At 30.9% G+C, this 18724-nt stretch overlaps 1 protein-coding gene across 3 annotated transcripts in view; it reads left to right on the plus strand.

Annotated features, from left to right (window-relative positions):
• LOC143059658 (uncharacterized) overlaps window positions 1–18610 on the plus strand; it is a 50986-nt gene extending 32376 nt beyond the window's left edge. For all 3 annotated transcript variants that reach the window (XM_076233193.1, XM_076233191.1, XM_076233192.1), the window contains exons 13-17: window positions 4716–4755; window positions 6043–6132; window positions 7697–7974; window positions 8588–8693; window positions 9984–18610. In XM_076233193.1, coding sequence (XP_076089308.1) covers window positions 4716–4755; window positions 6043–6132; window positions 7697–7974; window positions 8588–8693; window positions 9984–10373 — 904 coding nt within the window. In that variant the 3' untranslated portion in view covers window positions 10374–18610. The remainder of the gene's footprint in view (window positions 1–4715; window positions 4756–6042; window positions 6133–7696; window positions 7975–8587; window positions 8694–9983) is intronic.
• The last annotated feature ends 114 nt before the right edge of the window (window positions 18611–18724 follow it).

Below are 18724 nucleotides of genomic sequence, written 5' to 3' on the forward strand. Positions count from 1 at the left end.
CTTCTATTTACATGATTTACATTGGTTATTGACGACAACAACAAATTGAAAATTGAAAAGTAAGGGGCCCTTGGTGGCTTAGTGGCCATAAGTAGTTCATCTTCAATTATCACTAGGGGGCCTTGGTGGCTTAGTGGCCATAAGTAGTTCATCTTCAATTATCACTAGTGGGCCTTGGTGGCTTAGTGGCCATAAGTAGTTCATCTTCAATAATCACTTGTCGGTCAACACTATGTTTGCGAGTCGAATGTACTCACGGTAAGGTGGGTTCAATTATGATCTAAATAGACTAAGAATTTCGTGCCCAAGTTAAGTGGTTCTCTTTAGATACCATAGTTTCTACAAGCACTGGTGGCCATGAAATAGTTTTGTTTGTTAAAAGCAAAAAGTGACTTTTTATGCATATTTAAAAAAAAATGAAGTACTATCCTCGTTATTAAAACCTATACATTGCCATAATAATAAACATCCTCTTCCTTTGTTTTCTGTTGGAAAGCTGGCTCACTTCTCTGACAACTATACCACATCTCTAATTTGAAGTATCAATGATTAATTCACAAAGTAGTGGACTGATATTTTACTGATGAATAATTTTTGAAAATAAGATACTTCCATTTACATTTGTTTGGTAACCAGAAACATATATCAAAAGACGGCTTTCTTCAGAAGTAAAATTTAATTGACACGAGGGGGCTTCAGTTACTTAGTGATCTACAGTTTGAACCCTTCTGGGGGAAAGGTGCCTTAGACACTCTTAATAAATTGACAAAGTTTGCCAGTTTGTCAGTGGTTCTCAATGTGAATGCAAATTTCCTCCTTGAATTAAAAACTTGATGCCATGATACAGCCAAAAATGCTGAAATTTGCATTAAAATAAAAGCGTATGCATATTGTTGAAGACCGTTCAATTGCTTATATCCTCATCCTTGGCTCTCTTGTGTATCCTATCACATCTCTTTATTTTTGTATATATTGGTAATTTGAAGTATCAATGATTAACTTACAAAGTAGTGGACTGATTATCTATTGATGAATGATCTCAAATCAATGAGATACTTCTATTTTACATTGATATTTGTAATAAAAAATACACTACGAGGGTTCCGTCGCCTCCACCTGTCTCCCCTCAAAAGTAAGTACACTAACTGTGTGGATTCATTATTATTCATTTGATACTAATATTTGTGGATTTTGAGGTTATTTTGGAATCACAAATTTCAATGTACAATGAAACTTTAAATATTTCAGAAGAATATGGCAAAACCATTAAGTCAATTATCCACGAAAATGCAAAGTTTTCTCAATCCACGAAAGATGGTATCCAGAAAAATAAATGAGTCCACTACAATATCAAACAGTGCAAAGAAACACTTGGTATCTGAAATTTGCATTAAAGGGAAAATTCACGATTTTTTACTTATGGTTTAAATATGTTCATTATGACATAATATATATATTCACAAAGTTTTATCGCTATATGTGCAGTAATAAAGGAGAAATTCAATAATTAATGAAAAAATATCAACTACTTCCTGTAGGTCGTGACGTTTTCTCCTGATTTTTGCATGCCGGGATTTAAAATACAATCATTAAAAGTCTTGGTTTTTAATCATATTTTAACGTAATCGTAAGCGCGCCGATGACTTATGCTTTATCTAATAACCATCCGATAATAAGAAGATAAAACGCACAGACGTTCAATTGTACTCATTCGTGAGATAAATTATCTATGTTAAACGTATATATTCGAATTATTTTTGCAGACAACACAAAAAGTTATAAATTTATTTTTAATAAATGCATTTTCGGACTGATAAGGTGAACAAATTAAAGTACAATAATCTGTAAAGACAATATGTTGGTGTACTATTATTGACCTTTTACTATCTCTGCTATGGCTAGGTTTATACGATGTGTGTATTCACGGTTCTGTGGCAATACTCGTAGATGGCTTGTTGAAAGGTAAATTGTTATTTGCACTTCGGTATTTAACCACGCCTCTAGGGCACACCTTGTCAGGTGTGACTGTCTATTCGGATCAGTGGTAGCATTTAATACACACATTAAAAATACATATTCAAGTTGGTGACAAATAAAAATTGGTCGCCGTGGAATTATTTAATTATATTTGGTGCTATTATTTATTTGAATTCAAATAAGTTAATTTACTAAGAAATACACAATTTTCGGTTAAAGACGGGAAACTTAATTCATATGTCAGAATGAAATGATATACAAGTCTTGTCCTTGATTTATGTCTCATAAAAAAGGGGGACTTAGAAATTAGAAATAGCTTTACTAAATCATTTTTATTTGTCTTTATTAGGCGAAAAAATGTACGAGAACACTTACATTTAGACTTTTGAAAGCCATGTATTAATTAATATATGAAACTATCTGAAGATAACTCTACCGAAGCGGAATATAATATGTACGAATAAAGAAAAAAATATTTTTGTAATGGAATCGAAAAATTACGAATAGATATTCTTTTCAAGTGTGATAAACGTCAACCAAATTTATTCATAATGGGGAACGTCCTTATTAAAATCTGAGACAACTATAATAATCATCGTCTCCCAACGTATATATATACTTAAATAACTATTTGATCAACGATGTTTAAAATTAAAAGACAACGAATTTAATGTTATCTTTCCCTATTTTTGAATGTTATTATAAGTCTGTTCAACTTGCAAGAATACCCCTAAAGCGGACAAATATCCGACAAGCAGTTTATTCTTTAAATTGCTGTCATTGAATATCAAGAAAGAAAATAAATCCCGAAATTGATAATCAATAGTTTTCCTAGAAAATATTCACATTCCATGAGGATTATTAGTGTACGTCCAGTGCATATATTTTACATGAATGTTGGAACAATTGTGATGATGACGAATTTCGTCCTTTATTCGAGAACAATTTAATTGATATATAAATCTGTGAGTTTACTATGTTCTTAACTTCGATGAACCAAAGCAAGTTATAAATTGACCTGTATTTAAATCAAATTGTTTCTTTTTTTTCTTCTTCTTCTTTTGGTATACAATAGTCTATCGAATTCGTTGATTACATACTGTTGGCATACATGGACTAGTCTATTTACAAAACTTTTACCACAATTTACACAAAATGTATGTTTCTTTCTTATGTTCAATGTATACATGTATACATATTTTAAATTGCGCTACTGACTATAGTTCGTAACTTTCTACCAGGCGTATGTATACACGAATCGTCGACAAGTGCGCACATTTTTTTAGATCAATAATTCTGGTATGTTCCAATCTGTCCTAAACTATTGACAACGAGTATATATTACATTTTCCCAAATTAACCCTTGGAAAAATATGTAAATAGATTTGTATTTCTTCAATTATTTTTTTTTGTATTATTTTTTTTTTATAAATAATATTCTTTACACCAGAAATGTTATTTATAAACAAGCGTATGAGTTCAGTAATGACTAGTATATTATATCACTTTCGGACACGCAAGACAAAAATGTATATTATACATGCACCTGATAGTTCAAAATGGAAAGTTATAAGTAACGGTCGAGTACACTGATCAATACCTACAGAAGTGAAACGATGCATGAACTTGCAAGCCCGCCGGACAGGAAATCGATTGAATACCTGGACGTGTCACCTTCGAGGTCACCTTACACCCCTTCCAATACCTTTGGGAGTAATACCTTTAGCCATGCTGGTGAATAGATAAGGGAAGATCCGAATTTATTTAAATAAAGTTTATTACTTGAAAGAATTATGAACGAATTAGATTTTCGAAAACAATTTCCACGGAACACTTATTTATCATTTTATGATTTGAACTTTGACTTTTTAACTAATTACAATATTATCTGTTTAAAAATAACAGACTATATGGTTATTTAAAAATATAAGACCATTTTCCGTATCAAGTTAGTCAGTCAGATAAAACAACCGTACGATTGACAAGATATCGACACGCAATTACGACTACATCGTTTACTGTAGTTTTGTTCCTTTGTGGTTTATTGACATATCGGGATTTTTCATCGGAGAAGGTGACAAGATGGCGGAGAGTAGAGAACTGATACTCAAAATTTAAAATCGATGGTGATCTCTTATTTAGCGGAATAAAACTTTAATATCTATAAATTTGAGCATTTTTATACAGAATGGACATAATATCAATTTTTGATTTTTTTGCGAAGTTTCCCTTTAAAATAAAAGCGTATGCATAGTGTTGAAGACCGTTAACAATTGCTTATATACTCATCCTTGGCTCTCTTGTATATCCTATCACATCTCTTTATTTTTGTATATATTGGTAATTTGAAGTATCAATGATTAACTTACAAAGTAGTGGACTGATAATCTATATGATGTATAATCTAAAGAATGAGATACTTCTATTTTACATTGATATTTGTAATAAAAAATACACTATACCTCATCATTGACTTTGACATTTTAGGAGAAAGTTGTTGTGAAATCATGTTTATAACACCAATGCAATTTCCATTTCACCCACTATGTATGAAAACTAATGATTTTGCCATAAATTTGTTGGATCACAACAGAAAGCATAGTGGCCATATTTTAATAATTAAGGTTGGCACAAAATTTTAGAAAACTGGGTTGTTAATTATTAGAATAGGGATTTGTCAGGTATAAGAATGTGATTAAATAAAATGCCCTGTATTAATAATTAAATTTCTTTTACAGATACAAAAGTAGAAGAAAGCCCCCACTAAATGGTGGTCCAGTAAGTACTATTAAACATCTAATTTATAATATAGCTTATTGGTCAAATTCCAAGGTACTAACAGTTGTAATTGAAGGGTGAATGATACCAAAGGATCATTCAAATTCATTGATCGAAAATAAACTGAGACAATGTCATGGATAAACAAGAAGACAAACACACAATCTATCGTACACAAGACACAACATAGAAAACTTAAGACTAAGTAATTTACTTTGCCTAAATGAAAAGAGTTCCTGATGTTCAAAACTTAAGACTAAGTAATTTACTCTGCCTAAATGAAAAGAGTTCCTGATGTTCAAAACTTATAAGACTAAGTAATTTACTCTGCCCAAATGAAAAGAGTTCCTGATGTTCATTTGTTAGAAAGATAAAATGTGCTTTGCTTAGAAAAAAAATATTATACATAACATCTTGTCTATGACAACTAATAAACATTGCTTACTACCAAATACAGATCAATTTCAAATTTTGGGTGGTTTCAAGCTCAGTCTCTTCAGGAAAAAATTGTTGAATTTGTCATTTTAAAACTAACTTTTCTTTCATCAACAAAATGTTATGAAACTTGTACACAACACTTAAAAATAGTCCAAACTCAGATATTATAGAGTTCATATCTTTATATCAAACATTCCCCTGTTATATTATTACAGCTGATTTCAATGAGTATGTAGCTAAAGGTAATATATTTGGTTAGCTTGCATACTAGCTGAACCGTGAAGTCAGTTAGGTAAGGTTAACTACCCTCCTTTAAGATTAGACTAGTCCGACAGATAACCAATATATCTGTCTGTATGACTAAGCTACTACGAAAGGAGGGTAGTTTACCTTACATAACTGACTTCACGGTTCAGCTAACAAGCAAGCTAACCAAAGATATTACCTTTAGCTACATACTCATTGAAATCGGCTGTAAGTGATATATTACAAGACATTTTCCTGTTATTATGATATTATTTATTTGTAGGTAAAGATTTGTTCTAGGAAGAGATAATATAATATTATTGGGGGTCTCATTGGCCAAGTGGTCTAAGTAGTTCTACTCCTGCAATCACTAGCCAGTCAACACTGAGGTTGTGAGTTCAAACCCCGCCCATGTGGGTGCACTTCCAATCTTGATTGACTAGGATTGTCAGTTTTCCTATCGAAGGTCTAGTTTTCTCTGCATACTCCGGTTTCCTCCACCAATAAAAACTGGACACCACGAAATAGCCCAAAAGTGGAGCTTAAAAGTGGCTTTAAAACACCAACAATCAATCACTATAATGTTATTGTATTACTTTACAGAAACTAAATAATATGAAAGACAAACCAGAACCTCAGTTTGACTTTGAAAGCAGCAATTTTCCTCCGTTAGGAGGCGGACCTGGTACCACAGTGAGTATTGTTCAAATAGAATAAGGAACCAGACAAATAATACAGTGTAACAAAAAGCTAATGTTTTCAGAATCAATAAAAAATTTAAAAAAATATGGAGGTGAAACTCATTTTGTTTTCAATTGGCAAAGGCAAAATATTCTGTACTCTATAAGGATTCGTGATAACAGAGATTGACCAACTACTGTGGATTCATTTATTTTGGAGGGTACCAATTTTCGTGGATTGATGAAAACTTGCATATTTGTGGATATTTAAATTCGTTGATTTGGCAAATTCTGCATACATTCATTAGAAAATGTGTATTTCGTTGGAAATTTTAATTCGTGATTCCCATGTACCCACGAAATCCACGAAAATTGGTATCCAACGAATAATAATGAATCCACAGTATTTTGTATCATTATAAAAATATGGTATGATTGCCAAAAAAACAGTTATCCACCAGAGTTTAAGTAATTGTAAGCAATTATTTGCAACCGTACATCTTCCATCAATGAGAAATACCCATACCATCTAGTTGGTCTATAATAGGCCCCAACATGAAAAATATGAAACAATTCATACAAGGAAGACTAACAGGCTAATTTATAAAAAAAAACAAAATACAAAAAAAAAAACCCATGGCAGACAAGAACTGACGACACTAAACTACAGGCTTCTGACTTAAGACAGGCACATTAAGAATGTTTGGGAGCTCTAAAGCCTCCCCTAACCTGGGACATTTGTGTAAAATCACAACATATGAACAAACTAAAAAAACAGTTGCTATTGACCTAACTCAAAAAATTTGTTAAGAGGCCATATAAAAACAAATTAACAATAAACTCAAATAAGAGTTCTCAAAATTACTGAAAGCTAGCTCAAAGCAAATTACTTCTAAGAAATAAATCATTCTCTCCAAGACTAAATTATCAATCAGATTGCTTCCAATGTATGTGTCCGATGCCTCGTGTAAAGAGAGTGCCACGCTCTTTGCACGTTAAGAACCCTTGCAACAACTCTTTCGAGGGGTCCGTAGGTGGCCTGTTGCAAGGCAAAATTTCTGTCCCTATCCAAGATACCCTCATTTTCCAGTGGCAATCAAAATTTCCCCGACCATCATCCCAGATGGCCTTTATCGTATTTTGTATTTATTGTGAACTTGTTCTCGTCCTGAATATGCATGAAATATTTGCCAATGGTCGTTAAGCAACCAACAATCAATCAATCAATCAATCAATCCAATGTATGTGTAAAAAGCATGACCTTGTGCAATGCCAAAGTTTGAGTTATCAGTATTAGCTGAATGTAGGATAAAAGAGTTCTCACAACAACGTATATAGAAATATATATTAAGTTGTGTTTTAATTTTTCAAAGAACATATCAATGTTAGTACCAATAAAACAATATATGGTATGATTGCCAGAAAGACTGTTATCGACCAGAGTAAAGCAAAAACTTAAAAGATTTTCCTGTCTTTTTAAAAACTATTCTCTGATAACAAATTGTTATTGTTTCTTTTTATCTTTCAGAGTGCTTCAACATCATCCACTTCTAATGTTGTTTCTTTTTATCTTTTAGAGTGCTTCAACATCATCCACTTCTAATGAGGTGTTTGAGAGCAAACTTTCTGACGTTGTGAAAGGAACTGCCAAGCCACAAGCTAAACCTCAAACCAATGCATCCCAACCACAGCCTGTGAGTCCAGTCGCCCCACCGAGGCCAGCCACACCTCCTCAACAACCTCAGAAAGACCACTCTAATAATTCCAGTAGTGCTATGAATGGAACCTCTGCAATATCCTCACAGAGTAGTACTCCAACGAGGGTTCCTTCGCCTCCACCTGTCTCCCCTCAAAAGTAAGTACACTAACTGTGTGGATTCATTATTATTCATTTGATACTAATATTTGTGGATTTTGAGGTTATTTTGGAACCACAAATTTCAATGTACAATGAAACTTCAAATATTTCAGAAGAATGTGGCAAAACCATTAAGGGCTATTCCAGAAAAAAATGTATGGGGGGGTTGGAAGGCAGTTTTTGTCAGCACCCGCCACCCAGACAATTGTAATTGAGATTATAGTGCATTATAGTGTGAAAATTTGCTCTGACACCCATCACCCATGTATATTAATAACCCCACATACATTTTTTTCTGGAATAGCCCTAAATCAATTATCCACGAAAATGCAAACTTTCCTCAATCCAGAAAAATAAATGTGTCCACTACAATATCAAACAATCCAAAGTAACACTTGGTATCTGAAATTATTATTGTAAAGAATCATATCAGTAAACTCGGAAAAAAATACAATGCCATTAGGTCAATATAAACTTTTACTCTTTATTTTGGTGAGGAGCTATAGTAGCCCATTCAGGGATCAGTGTTGTCTATTTTACATCCATTGCATTGCTCATCAACTTTCTGTTGACCAAGGTACATTACAAATTGTTTTTCTGTATTTTTCAGGTCTCAAAAGACTGCTATTGTTGAACCTCCTCAGCAACAGAAAGTAATTGAGGTTGTTCAGACACCTGTTAAAGTGACACCAGTCTCTTCAACACCAGTCAAAACGGTAAGGACATAATATAGGAACTTGTCAGAGAGAAATCAGCCTTATGTTAATTAATATCAGTACATTTATTGTCAGATCTATTTCTAGTAGACACAATCTCTACAAAAAGTCAAGCCTGCGACTTTTATTGCAAAAGCTAGAAATAGCAATCCTACATTCAGTAGACCATGATTAACCAAACGTTATCACACTAAAACATAGACAACAGCAAAAGTAGGCGACACTGGGTTCCTCAGAGCCCTTACAAATTTTGTAGTTGAAACAATCTCTACAGTAAGTCTGTAAATGTTTGAAAATTTAATTGTTAAAAGAACTGTTGATTTCGTATTATAATGTTCCAAAATCAATTATACCTAACCTATATATCATTTTATTCTGGTATCACCTAAGTTGAACAAAGGTATACAGAAAAACATATTGATTTACATAACATTGCATTGTACATTTGTTGAGGAAGCATTAAATATGAGTTATTTTACAACGGTATGATCAGTATAGCCGACAGGTTAACATCATAGAGAATCCAGTTTGTCATTTATAATTCTAATAAATTGGCACAATTTTCGAAGTTTAGATTTCTGTTTTTGGTTCAGAATAGCAGTGGTGTAACAGCACAATATAAGAATAAGCTAAAAATCAATCATACCTAACCTAGACAGTGGTGTAACAGCACAATATAAGAATAAACTAAAAATCAATCATACCTAACCTAGACAGTGGTGTAACAGCACAATATAAGAATAAACTAAAAATCTGTTGCAAATGGTTTGAAACATTAGATTAGAATGAAATAAATAAAACATGTTTTTGTTTTCTCTGACTAAGATATCAATTCGTGGAGTACATCTGCATAATTGTATAATAATTTCTAGAACTATAAAATAGTTTTCTGGATTGTTAAATTTAATTCTCCATTCTTTTGATTCAATTTGGTCCATTGATTTATAAGTCCTACAATGTGTTAAATGATAGTCTCTGTTTTGTTGAAAATTTCAACCAATGAAAAATAATCTCTTCATTTTAAAAAAAATCTTAAAGTTAAGGCAGTGGTATTCTGTGATACTATTTCGATTAATTATATTCATATATCTTTTAAATTTATTTCTTCATTCTTCTGATTCAGGTCCATTACGTTATAAGTCATATAATGTGTTAAGTGATTGTCTTAGTTTTGTTGAAATTTGTTCCAATGAAAAATAATCTTTTCTTTAATCTTATTTGATTTAAGTTATAGCAGTGGCATTCTATAATATTATTTCAACTAATGATGATACTATATCTATTTTTAAGGCTGAACGTGAAAGGGCCACATTTCATACTGATAGGGAAAGGCCTTCTCCAGCCAAGTTATCTTATGCTCAAATGGTGCAGAGAAAAGGAAGTGAGAAGGAAGAAGGAAGCGGTGCCGAAGGAAAACCAGACGATCTTAGTGACAATTCAGGAAATGAATCGCCTCAGTGTTCCCGTAAAACTCTTAAAGAGCAATCGCAGACTCAAAAACCTGCTCCACGTACTCCATCAAAGGAGCATGGTCGCCGGGAGTTTGAACCTAAAGAACAGCGACACGGAGGGGGTCGTAGACCTGCCAAGGAAAATCGTATTGACAGGAGAGGAGATAGGCGTCGTAGTGACAGGAATGACCGTGAGGGCTCTAGATCATCAGTGTCGTCTGCTAAGTGAAAAGTGGCATGAATTTGATGGCAGCAGACACATAAAAAACATTGGCAAAATTGTTTATGATTTCTGTGATAAGGGATAAAAATGAAACCATTTTCTGAAGAAGATTTTGTAGGAGAAAATATGAATTTGTAGTGTGAAGAAGAGAATTTGCTGCCGATTGTCAGAAATTTTTGATATTGATAAGGACTGGTTTTCTGTCATTGACGGTTGCTTATGGGTAAAGTGTTTAGGATATGTGACCAGATCATGACATTGGTGGTTTTGAACGAGATGCATCAGTGGGAGATGCTATATACTTGTTTTGTTCTGTCTTTCTTCTTTGTTATCTTCTCTTTTCTTTCTTTCTAAAGTAAAAACGCTTTTTATCAAATTTAAAATTTTTAATATACAAAATTGTACATAATTCTTGAATATGTATATTTTGTCTGAGCAAAGCTGCATGGATTGGAAGAAATTTAAGAAGTTTTATAATATAAGTGCATTCAAATAGATAGCTACAGTTTTGTACATATATTTTCTCCATAAAAATCTTTGATAATTTAAAACATTTCTTATTATGCTCCCAGAACAATTTTTGCTGACGTTTCCTCATTAAATTAATCTGCATTATGTTTTATACAATATTGCCTAAAAACAAGAGATTGATATTTTTAAAAATCAGGGTCTGACTGCAGTGGACGATGGTCAGATTTTTATTGACCTCAATCAAGATGAGATGGCAATTGATGAAAGAATGGCCATTAATTAAATATGTTTGGTGCTAGCTCAGCAATATTGGTTAGACTGGTATTGGAAACATAAAAGTGAAGGAAATCAAAAACAGACATTTCCTAGAGTTCAGGAATTAGGATGTTTTTCTGAACTGGAGATCAGAAATTTAATGTGAAATTTTGGAAAAGTTTTTTTCCTGGTAAAATAGTTGACTGATCTCTGTGAATGCATTAAGTATTACAGTTTCTATAAATAGAAGTGTCTATAAATAGAGTTTCTATAAATAGAAGAGAAACTTTTTGTTCAGAGTTGGACATTTGTGCCACAGACTCTTTTAAAACGTTGTGATGACATGTTGATCGACCCCCACAATTATATATTAATTAACGTGGGGATATTTTGTATATTGGAACTGTATTTTTTGCTTGTTGCTTTAAATTTATTGTGTGTATAATGAGAAATGGTGAGAATGAATGAATATAAACATTTGTTGTTTTATTATTGTTGTCATGGTTACGATGGTGATATTAAGGAAGTTAAAAAACATATTTTTGCAACTGGTTCAAATAAAACATATGGCCGAGTTTGTTTCTCAGGTCAAGTTGTTGTGTTTTATTAATAATCTCAGAACATTTTGAAAGTTGAAATATTTTTATGAAAATAAAATCAGAAGAATCTGTGATAATTGTTTTTGGAAAGATTTTATATCTTTATTTAATATTAAGATCAAAGAAATAAGAATGAATGATAGTGCTGATTAAATTATTAAATATAACTGCTTTTAAAATGGTATTCATTGGTGCATATTTATTTCTATATATGATGAAGCAGTTCTACAAGTGGAAAGTGAGCCTTAGCCACAAAAAATGAACAGTAATAGAAACATTTCCTTTAAAAGTTGTTTTACATTAACAATTTTGAATAATGTCTATAATTGAAAACTGCATTTAGCTGTGAAAAAGTAAACTATAATATTCAAACAGTATAAATTTTCAGATATACACGAATAACATATTTTAAGTTACACAAGTGCCAAATGTAAGATATCCCAGTAGAGACATTTCAAAGTTTGTCGGTAAGGAAAGGACAAATTCTTAATGCAGTAGCAAATTTATGCTCCTTTACGGTTTCTTGTTAAAAAATTTAGAAGAAAAATATTTTGTTATTTAAAGTAAAAAATGTAGTTATTTGGAAATTGATGTCTGGCACACCTTTTCTTGTTCTATCTAGTCTCATTTTATAGGTACTAATAAAAAATTTAACTGCTTCTATGAGCTCTTGTGCACAAATAAAGACTTTTAAGGCAATACTAGATGTTCTGAAGTTTCCAAATATCTAACTTTTTAAGGCAGTCATTTGTGTGTTATAAGGGAGATAACTCTATTTAAAATCTTGGAAGCTTGAATTGGTATAAATTGATTCCATGTGTATCTGAACTAATATCACCATCGTAATTAACCGTGTTTTTGTTTTGGGAGAAATTGCACATATTGATCTTGGCACATGTCAATCATTTGCATGGGTAGAGTCTAATCGGCTTATGATATTTTTTTAATATTTAGATTTTTTTGTAATTTGCACACCTTAATGTTAAATTTATGTTTAAGATTTATTAATTATGTATTACTATTTATGGTTTTGGTTTTTTGTTTTCTTGTATTTTTTCATACTTTTGTCATTTTATTTCATCATGATAAAAAAATATCAAGAAACTTCAGTAGACTGATTGACTGTTGAAATTGTAATTTAATAATTAGTTATTGAATAATTTGTCATTAAATATTACTCAGAGAACTTTAAACTTCATCTTGTTATCATAATAATCCCATAAATGCTCAATTGTGTTGATGATTTTTCATTTTTTCAATCATGATTCTTTAACGGGATTTTAATTCGAGAAAAAAAATGCTGATTTTCATAAATTAATTAAAGATTTGTCTTCATATAATTTGTTTCTAGATAATAAAAAATCTTCCATTGATAATTTGTTATTTAAATGAGAAATAAGAGGTTGAACAGGTTCATGAATAGTAAGCAGAAATGGTAGATGCTTATTTAAAGTATTTTTTTTTACTTTTAGTCAGATTGACAAGAGGAATACTACTGAAAAACCTTGTTCAGCTAAACTATAGACCATATCATGTAAAAGTCTTTTAAACTCTGTTGATTAAGGAAAATACTAAATTATTTTCTAATTGAAATAGCTTACTAATAATTAGTTGTGTGTAGTTATATTAATTTTTTTTATGATTAAAAAATCTTTTGAAAATTATTTTTTTTCAGATTTTTTTTTTTTTTTCCTCAATTGAATCTAGGAAAACCAAAATATGCCGTACAGTAATTGTGTTCACAGTAGTGTAAAATAATAGCTTTAAATGTGTTTTTTCTTTGGTTAAAAAGGTTTGACATTTAACTTTGATACTCCATGATGTAGTTAAGATATTAATAGACAGAGCCGCCTTGTTTGACTATCTTTCAAGTTGGTCCAGATTCCAAGTATGAGTTATTGCTTTGTCTCGCAAACATCATTCTTTTCTGCTTTTTAGAAGATTGACGCTGTTTTGATTAAGGATTATCTTATTTTACAAAATGACTGCCATTTATGTAATGTCATGTTCCACATTTTATTTCCATGAGTAAAATCATATCTGGTCTCTGGCCTGCATCGTATGAAGATCTTCAGTCTACTGATAGACTGCAGATCTAAAGCCTTTATACACAACCCTTAGTTCAGTTCTTCTGACCTATTTATTATATATTTATAGGTGAAGACGGCCACATGATATGCGCCTTCAAGAGGAAATTACAAGAGAAACTTTTTTTTATTTTTTTACCTTTGTATGAAATTAAAACATTTTAAACTCTTTTGAGCATGGAGCAAGAGCTACAAGTCTTATTGTTCAAATAATTAGTTAAATCAGAATTTAGAATTCAATTCATGAGAATTTCACACCTATTAAAGAGTTAGAAAGTAAAAAATCATGTAAAGAGATATTTGGATTAAAGTTTGTTATTTGTGAGACAAGAAATATTGGAATAATTGAAGGAGGAAAAGTTAGGAAATGAGGAAGGCAATGTTTTTCCAATTCATTATTTTCTATCTGCTTTCTTCCATGTTTTATCATGCTATCATTTTACAAACTGCATTTTTGTCCATAGCAACAATTAATTTATATAGTAACGGTTTAGATGTTGTATATGCATTTAGCTGGGGAGGACATTAGTTATTACATTTATTTGATCAACATCTTATTTTTTAATCATTATATGATAAAATAAGGCAAATAATTAAATTACGTGTTATTGTTGGTTTTTGTAATCGTTAAATAGAGTTGGCAATCACTGATAATCAAACGGACCCCTGGATTGTTGCACCTGTTGAAATCACGCATTGCTTTACTTTTCTCAAGAGTCTGGTATATTTTTAGGTTCAAAATTTGTTCCAAGGTTCAAAACATACTGTTTCATACATACAGGCTAATTTATCTCTTTTATTTGAATTGAACTTTTTTGTTCCAGTTTTTTTCTCTGGAAATTTTTTTTTTCGAATTATGACTATTTTACTATTTCAGTTTTCACAATAATGACAAAAAGAGAAAATCCCAAAAAAATATGCATCCCCACCCAATTGTTCAAAATTCTAGATTTTTTTAAAACAGCTTTACTCATAATTTGTTTTTGCTCATTGAACTGAACATGGCTAACATATTTACATGTTAATTCATCCATGAAAGATGTTGAGAAAATAATGTATTAAACTTGTCACCTAATTATTTCTCATGTTTGTGTGTGTTTATGAGCGGGATTAGAAATTGTTGTGTACATATTAAAACTCCTTTACGGAATAGAAAATATTTTATTGATAACCTGTTATTTGTGTGAAAATTTGTTCTGCGAGAGGATTTTTTTTTTGACGTTCTTGATGCAAATTGTTTATTATTTCTAAATGTAAATATGGTAATCAACAGAGAAAAAGATGATGGCTGATTTTTTGACAAATAATGGAAATGTTATTTAAAATAAAATGCATCTCAATTATATCTCTAATAAAAAAATTTCATCCGATTTACAATTATAATTTTTCAGTCAGAAAATTATTACGTAAATAAATAGAAGCTCCCCGTCTCTTCGGTAATTGTGTTGTCACATTTCAAAACTAAGGGAATGTATGATATATTTAATTAAACGTGAAGTTGAAAGTGTGATATTTGAGTCCCTTTTAAAACATCTTTGTTTTAACTTTCAGTACCATATAAACTCAAAGCATTCTTCTTTAGTATGAGGGATGTCATTGATATATAGAGAAACATTTTTTGACAAAATTTCTGTAAAAGAAGTTTATGATTGAAAATAATACATGCATACATGTAAGGGTATTGATTAATTTCTAATTTATTCCATAATGTATTAAAAATGTTTTTGTCATAATTCAAATAAAATTTGTACCAGTTTTGCTTGCAATTTTGATCAAGTTGACACCATGAGACAGAAGTTCACTTGAATTGTGACTATACAAATAGTCTGGTAAATTTATAATCAACAAAAAACTGATTGGATTTGTAAAAAGGAAGCTTAGTCTTAATTTTATGAAGTTTAGAGAAAAAATTTATGGACAAATTTTAATTGAATGCTGACAGAAGCATAGTTGATGGGTCAGTATTTTGTTTGACCTATCTTGCCATTATTATATCAAAACCATGTTAAAAAGAAAGAGTGTGTGATAGAAAACTTACCTGCTGTTGGTGTTCATAATCATCCAATCAAATTATGTGTTACATGATGCTTCAGCTAATGGTAAACAGGTTTATAAAAAATTATCAGCCAATCATAGAATAGCTTACAGATTTGTTAAGTTGTGAAATTTGGTTCATAGCCAATCGTAAACAGGCTTGCAGATTTGTTGAGCTTGTAAAATAAGTCTTATCATAACATGACTTATAAATTTGTCACCCAAACATAGTTCTTCAAAACACAGTGAGGTTTTTCACATCTTGAAAAAAAATGGCACTTGTTCTCCCCAATATTTTAACATGTTTATAATTATTGTATATTTATATCTGGACACAGTGCATAATATGCAGTTTTATAATTGATTTTGCTAGAATCTATCATTATACGGTGCTTTCTGGTTGGTAAATTTAACCACAATGAAAAATCATTTACAAAACTTGTTGCTGATTTTGAATTCTGTACTGGTTCTGTGAAAGTTTTTTCGTGGATATCAATTTTTTGGGATTTATAAATTCATGAATTTCATGATTCTGCCAAATGCTTTGATGGAATCGTAGATTTTTATGAATTTTATTTTTTGTGAAAAAAATTAGTGGATAGCCTCTTTTAACCAGATAATATTAAAGAGTAGTTTAAGATGAGAATTAATTTTTCCATACAATTTGTAAGAGATTTGAGTCAATTCAATGTCAAACAGCTTTTGATATTGGTGACTGTTTCAGAAACAATTGTGAAAGGGGAAGCAAAAGGCACTTTTCAATAACAGGAACGGTAGTATTTCAATTATCTTTCCTTCAACCAAATGAAAATTGGCCTTATGAAATGTTTTGAATTTGATGGACAAAATCAGGAAATTAAGAATTATTTTTCTTAGATTAGCATGTTCATCTAAGATAGCTTACTAGGAAAAGGTGCCTTTTGTTTTTTTATCCCAGTTCTCTGCTCTATAACTAGCATCAGACAATGTATAATACACAGTAGTATATATAATATGCACCTGCTTCGTAAGTTTCACTTTGACAGTTGTTTACTGTATATATTTCTATGTTTAAGAAATGTACATATCTAATAATAGTATTGTTTATGTAGACATTGTGATGTTGGCTCAGGAAAAAGGAGAAGTAATTCTTTATTACTTTCAAATTTTCAGTTAAAAATATCGAAAAAGATCAAAGGAATTCTATTTTATGTTGATATTTATAGTATAACTAATCGCCGTATTTGAATATCAAAAATAAGACAACGCGTGACCGAACGACGCATGGATTAAACGAGTGCGCAGCACGAGTTTAATCCATAGCGGCGTTCGGTCACAAGTTGTCTTATTTTTGATATTCAAATACGGCGATTAGTTATTCTTTTTATTACATTGGCAAATGGCTTTTTTTTATGAAATTAATGTAGAAAATGTAAGGAACTATATCTTTTTCCTACACATTGACAATTTGTTTTGATCCGACGTTATCGACGTCTTGACAACGCCTATTGTTGTATGACGTCAGAGAGTGAACCACGTTTATTTCACATGTGAAATTATCGGTTTTTATCTAACTGGGAAATCAATTTAATTCATTGCAAGCAATGTAATAATTTCATTTTATTACAACTTTGTTAATAACTTTCACTGTATCAATTTTTCTTAACCAGATTACATGTAAATTTAATGGATCATAGTCACATATTGTTAAAAACAAAGCTTAACCTCATTTGTACAACCTGCTTAAAATGTCCTTTTCTCACTGAATTGTAAGGGCTCTTTGCTCCTTCGTGGCGTTTAACATTCAAACAGCCCTTTTTCCTGAGCACGAACTCCAGACATGACTAATTAACAGGGATCTTCTAATATTTATGCTGTACATTTTGTTAAAGAATAGTAATCTTTATTCTTGATACTTTATGATTTTTGTTTGTTGCAGAAATTTTATCAAATTTGTAGATTTATTGAATTGTAATATTTAAAATGAATTTTAGTTTATAACATGCTATTGCATCAGAATTCTTTTCAACTTTAAATTAGTTATGTTTATATTTTACCAGAATGAAAATGGTAACATCAGTATTTATTTTTTGCAAAGCAGAAAAGAGTTGCATTCAGATTTGTTATACAAATCGAGAAAAATGTTCAGTTAAATCCATCTCCCAATTCATGTTCATTACCATAATGTTTCTTTTTTACTGGAATAATTGTTCCTGAATTAAAACCACTTCAGAGGTTTTGTCTTTTGAAATTTTCACAAAGAACTCATTCAGAATTTGACTAGTACTTTAAAACTTGTCCCAAGTTTGAAAATGATTATTAACTTGTGTCTGATTTAAGGTCAGTTATTATGCAGATGGCAATTTTCTTCTCTTGACTAAATTAATGGGGCTACATTTATGATGAATATGAATTGGAAGATGTTATATCCTTAGGATTTGTTGATAATTCATTGAAATCGGAGAATTAAAATTAGACTGCTTTTTCATTAGCTTTTATGTTTGCTGGAAACAATATTATATGTCAAATTAGATATATTTACACAATTTCTGCCTTCTTTTAAGAAATATTGTTGTAATACTGAATATTCATACCTAATGTGAAACTGAATATTCATACTTTGTAATACTGAATATTCATACTCTGTAGTACTGAATATTTGTACCTAATACATATTAACATTTATTATATTTAGAATATTGTGGAGAACATATCTATGTACACAGATATTTGACATTCATTTTGCATTCTGTTCACAACAATTTTTTGGCATTACCTGATCTTCAGAAATACACAAAATAAAGACATCATCATTAAATATGTTGTTTGTTTGTTTTTTATGCCCCATTTATGGGCATTATGTTTTCTGGTCTGTGTGTCCATCTATCTGTTCTTTTCTCCATCTGTCCCACTTGAGGTTAAAGTTTTTGGT

Source organism: Mytilus galloprovincialis, chromosome 14 (genome assembly GCF_965363235.1).
Source record: "Mytilus galloprovincialis chromosome 14, xbMytGall1.hap1.1, whole genome shotgun sequence".
In the NCBI taxonomy this organism is placed as follows: Eukaryota; Metazoa; Mollusca; class Bivalvia; order Mytilida; family Mytilidae; genus Mytilus; species Mytilus galloprovincialis.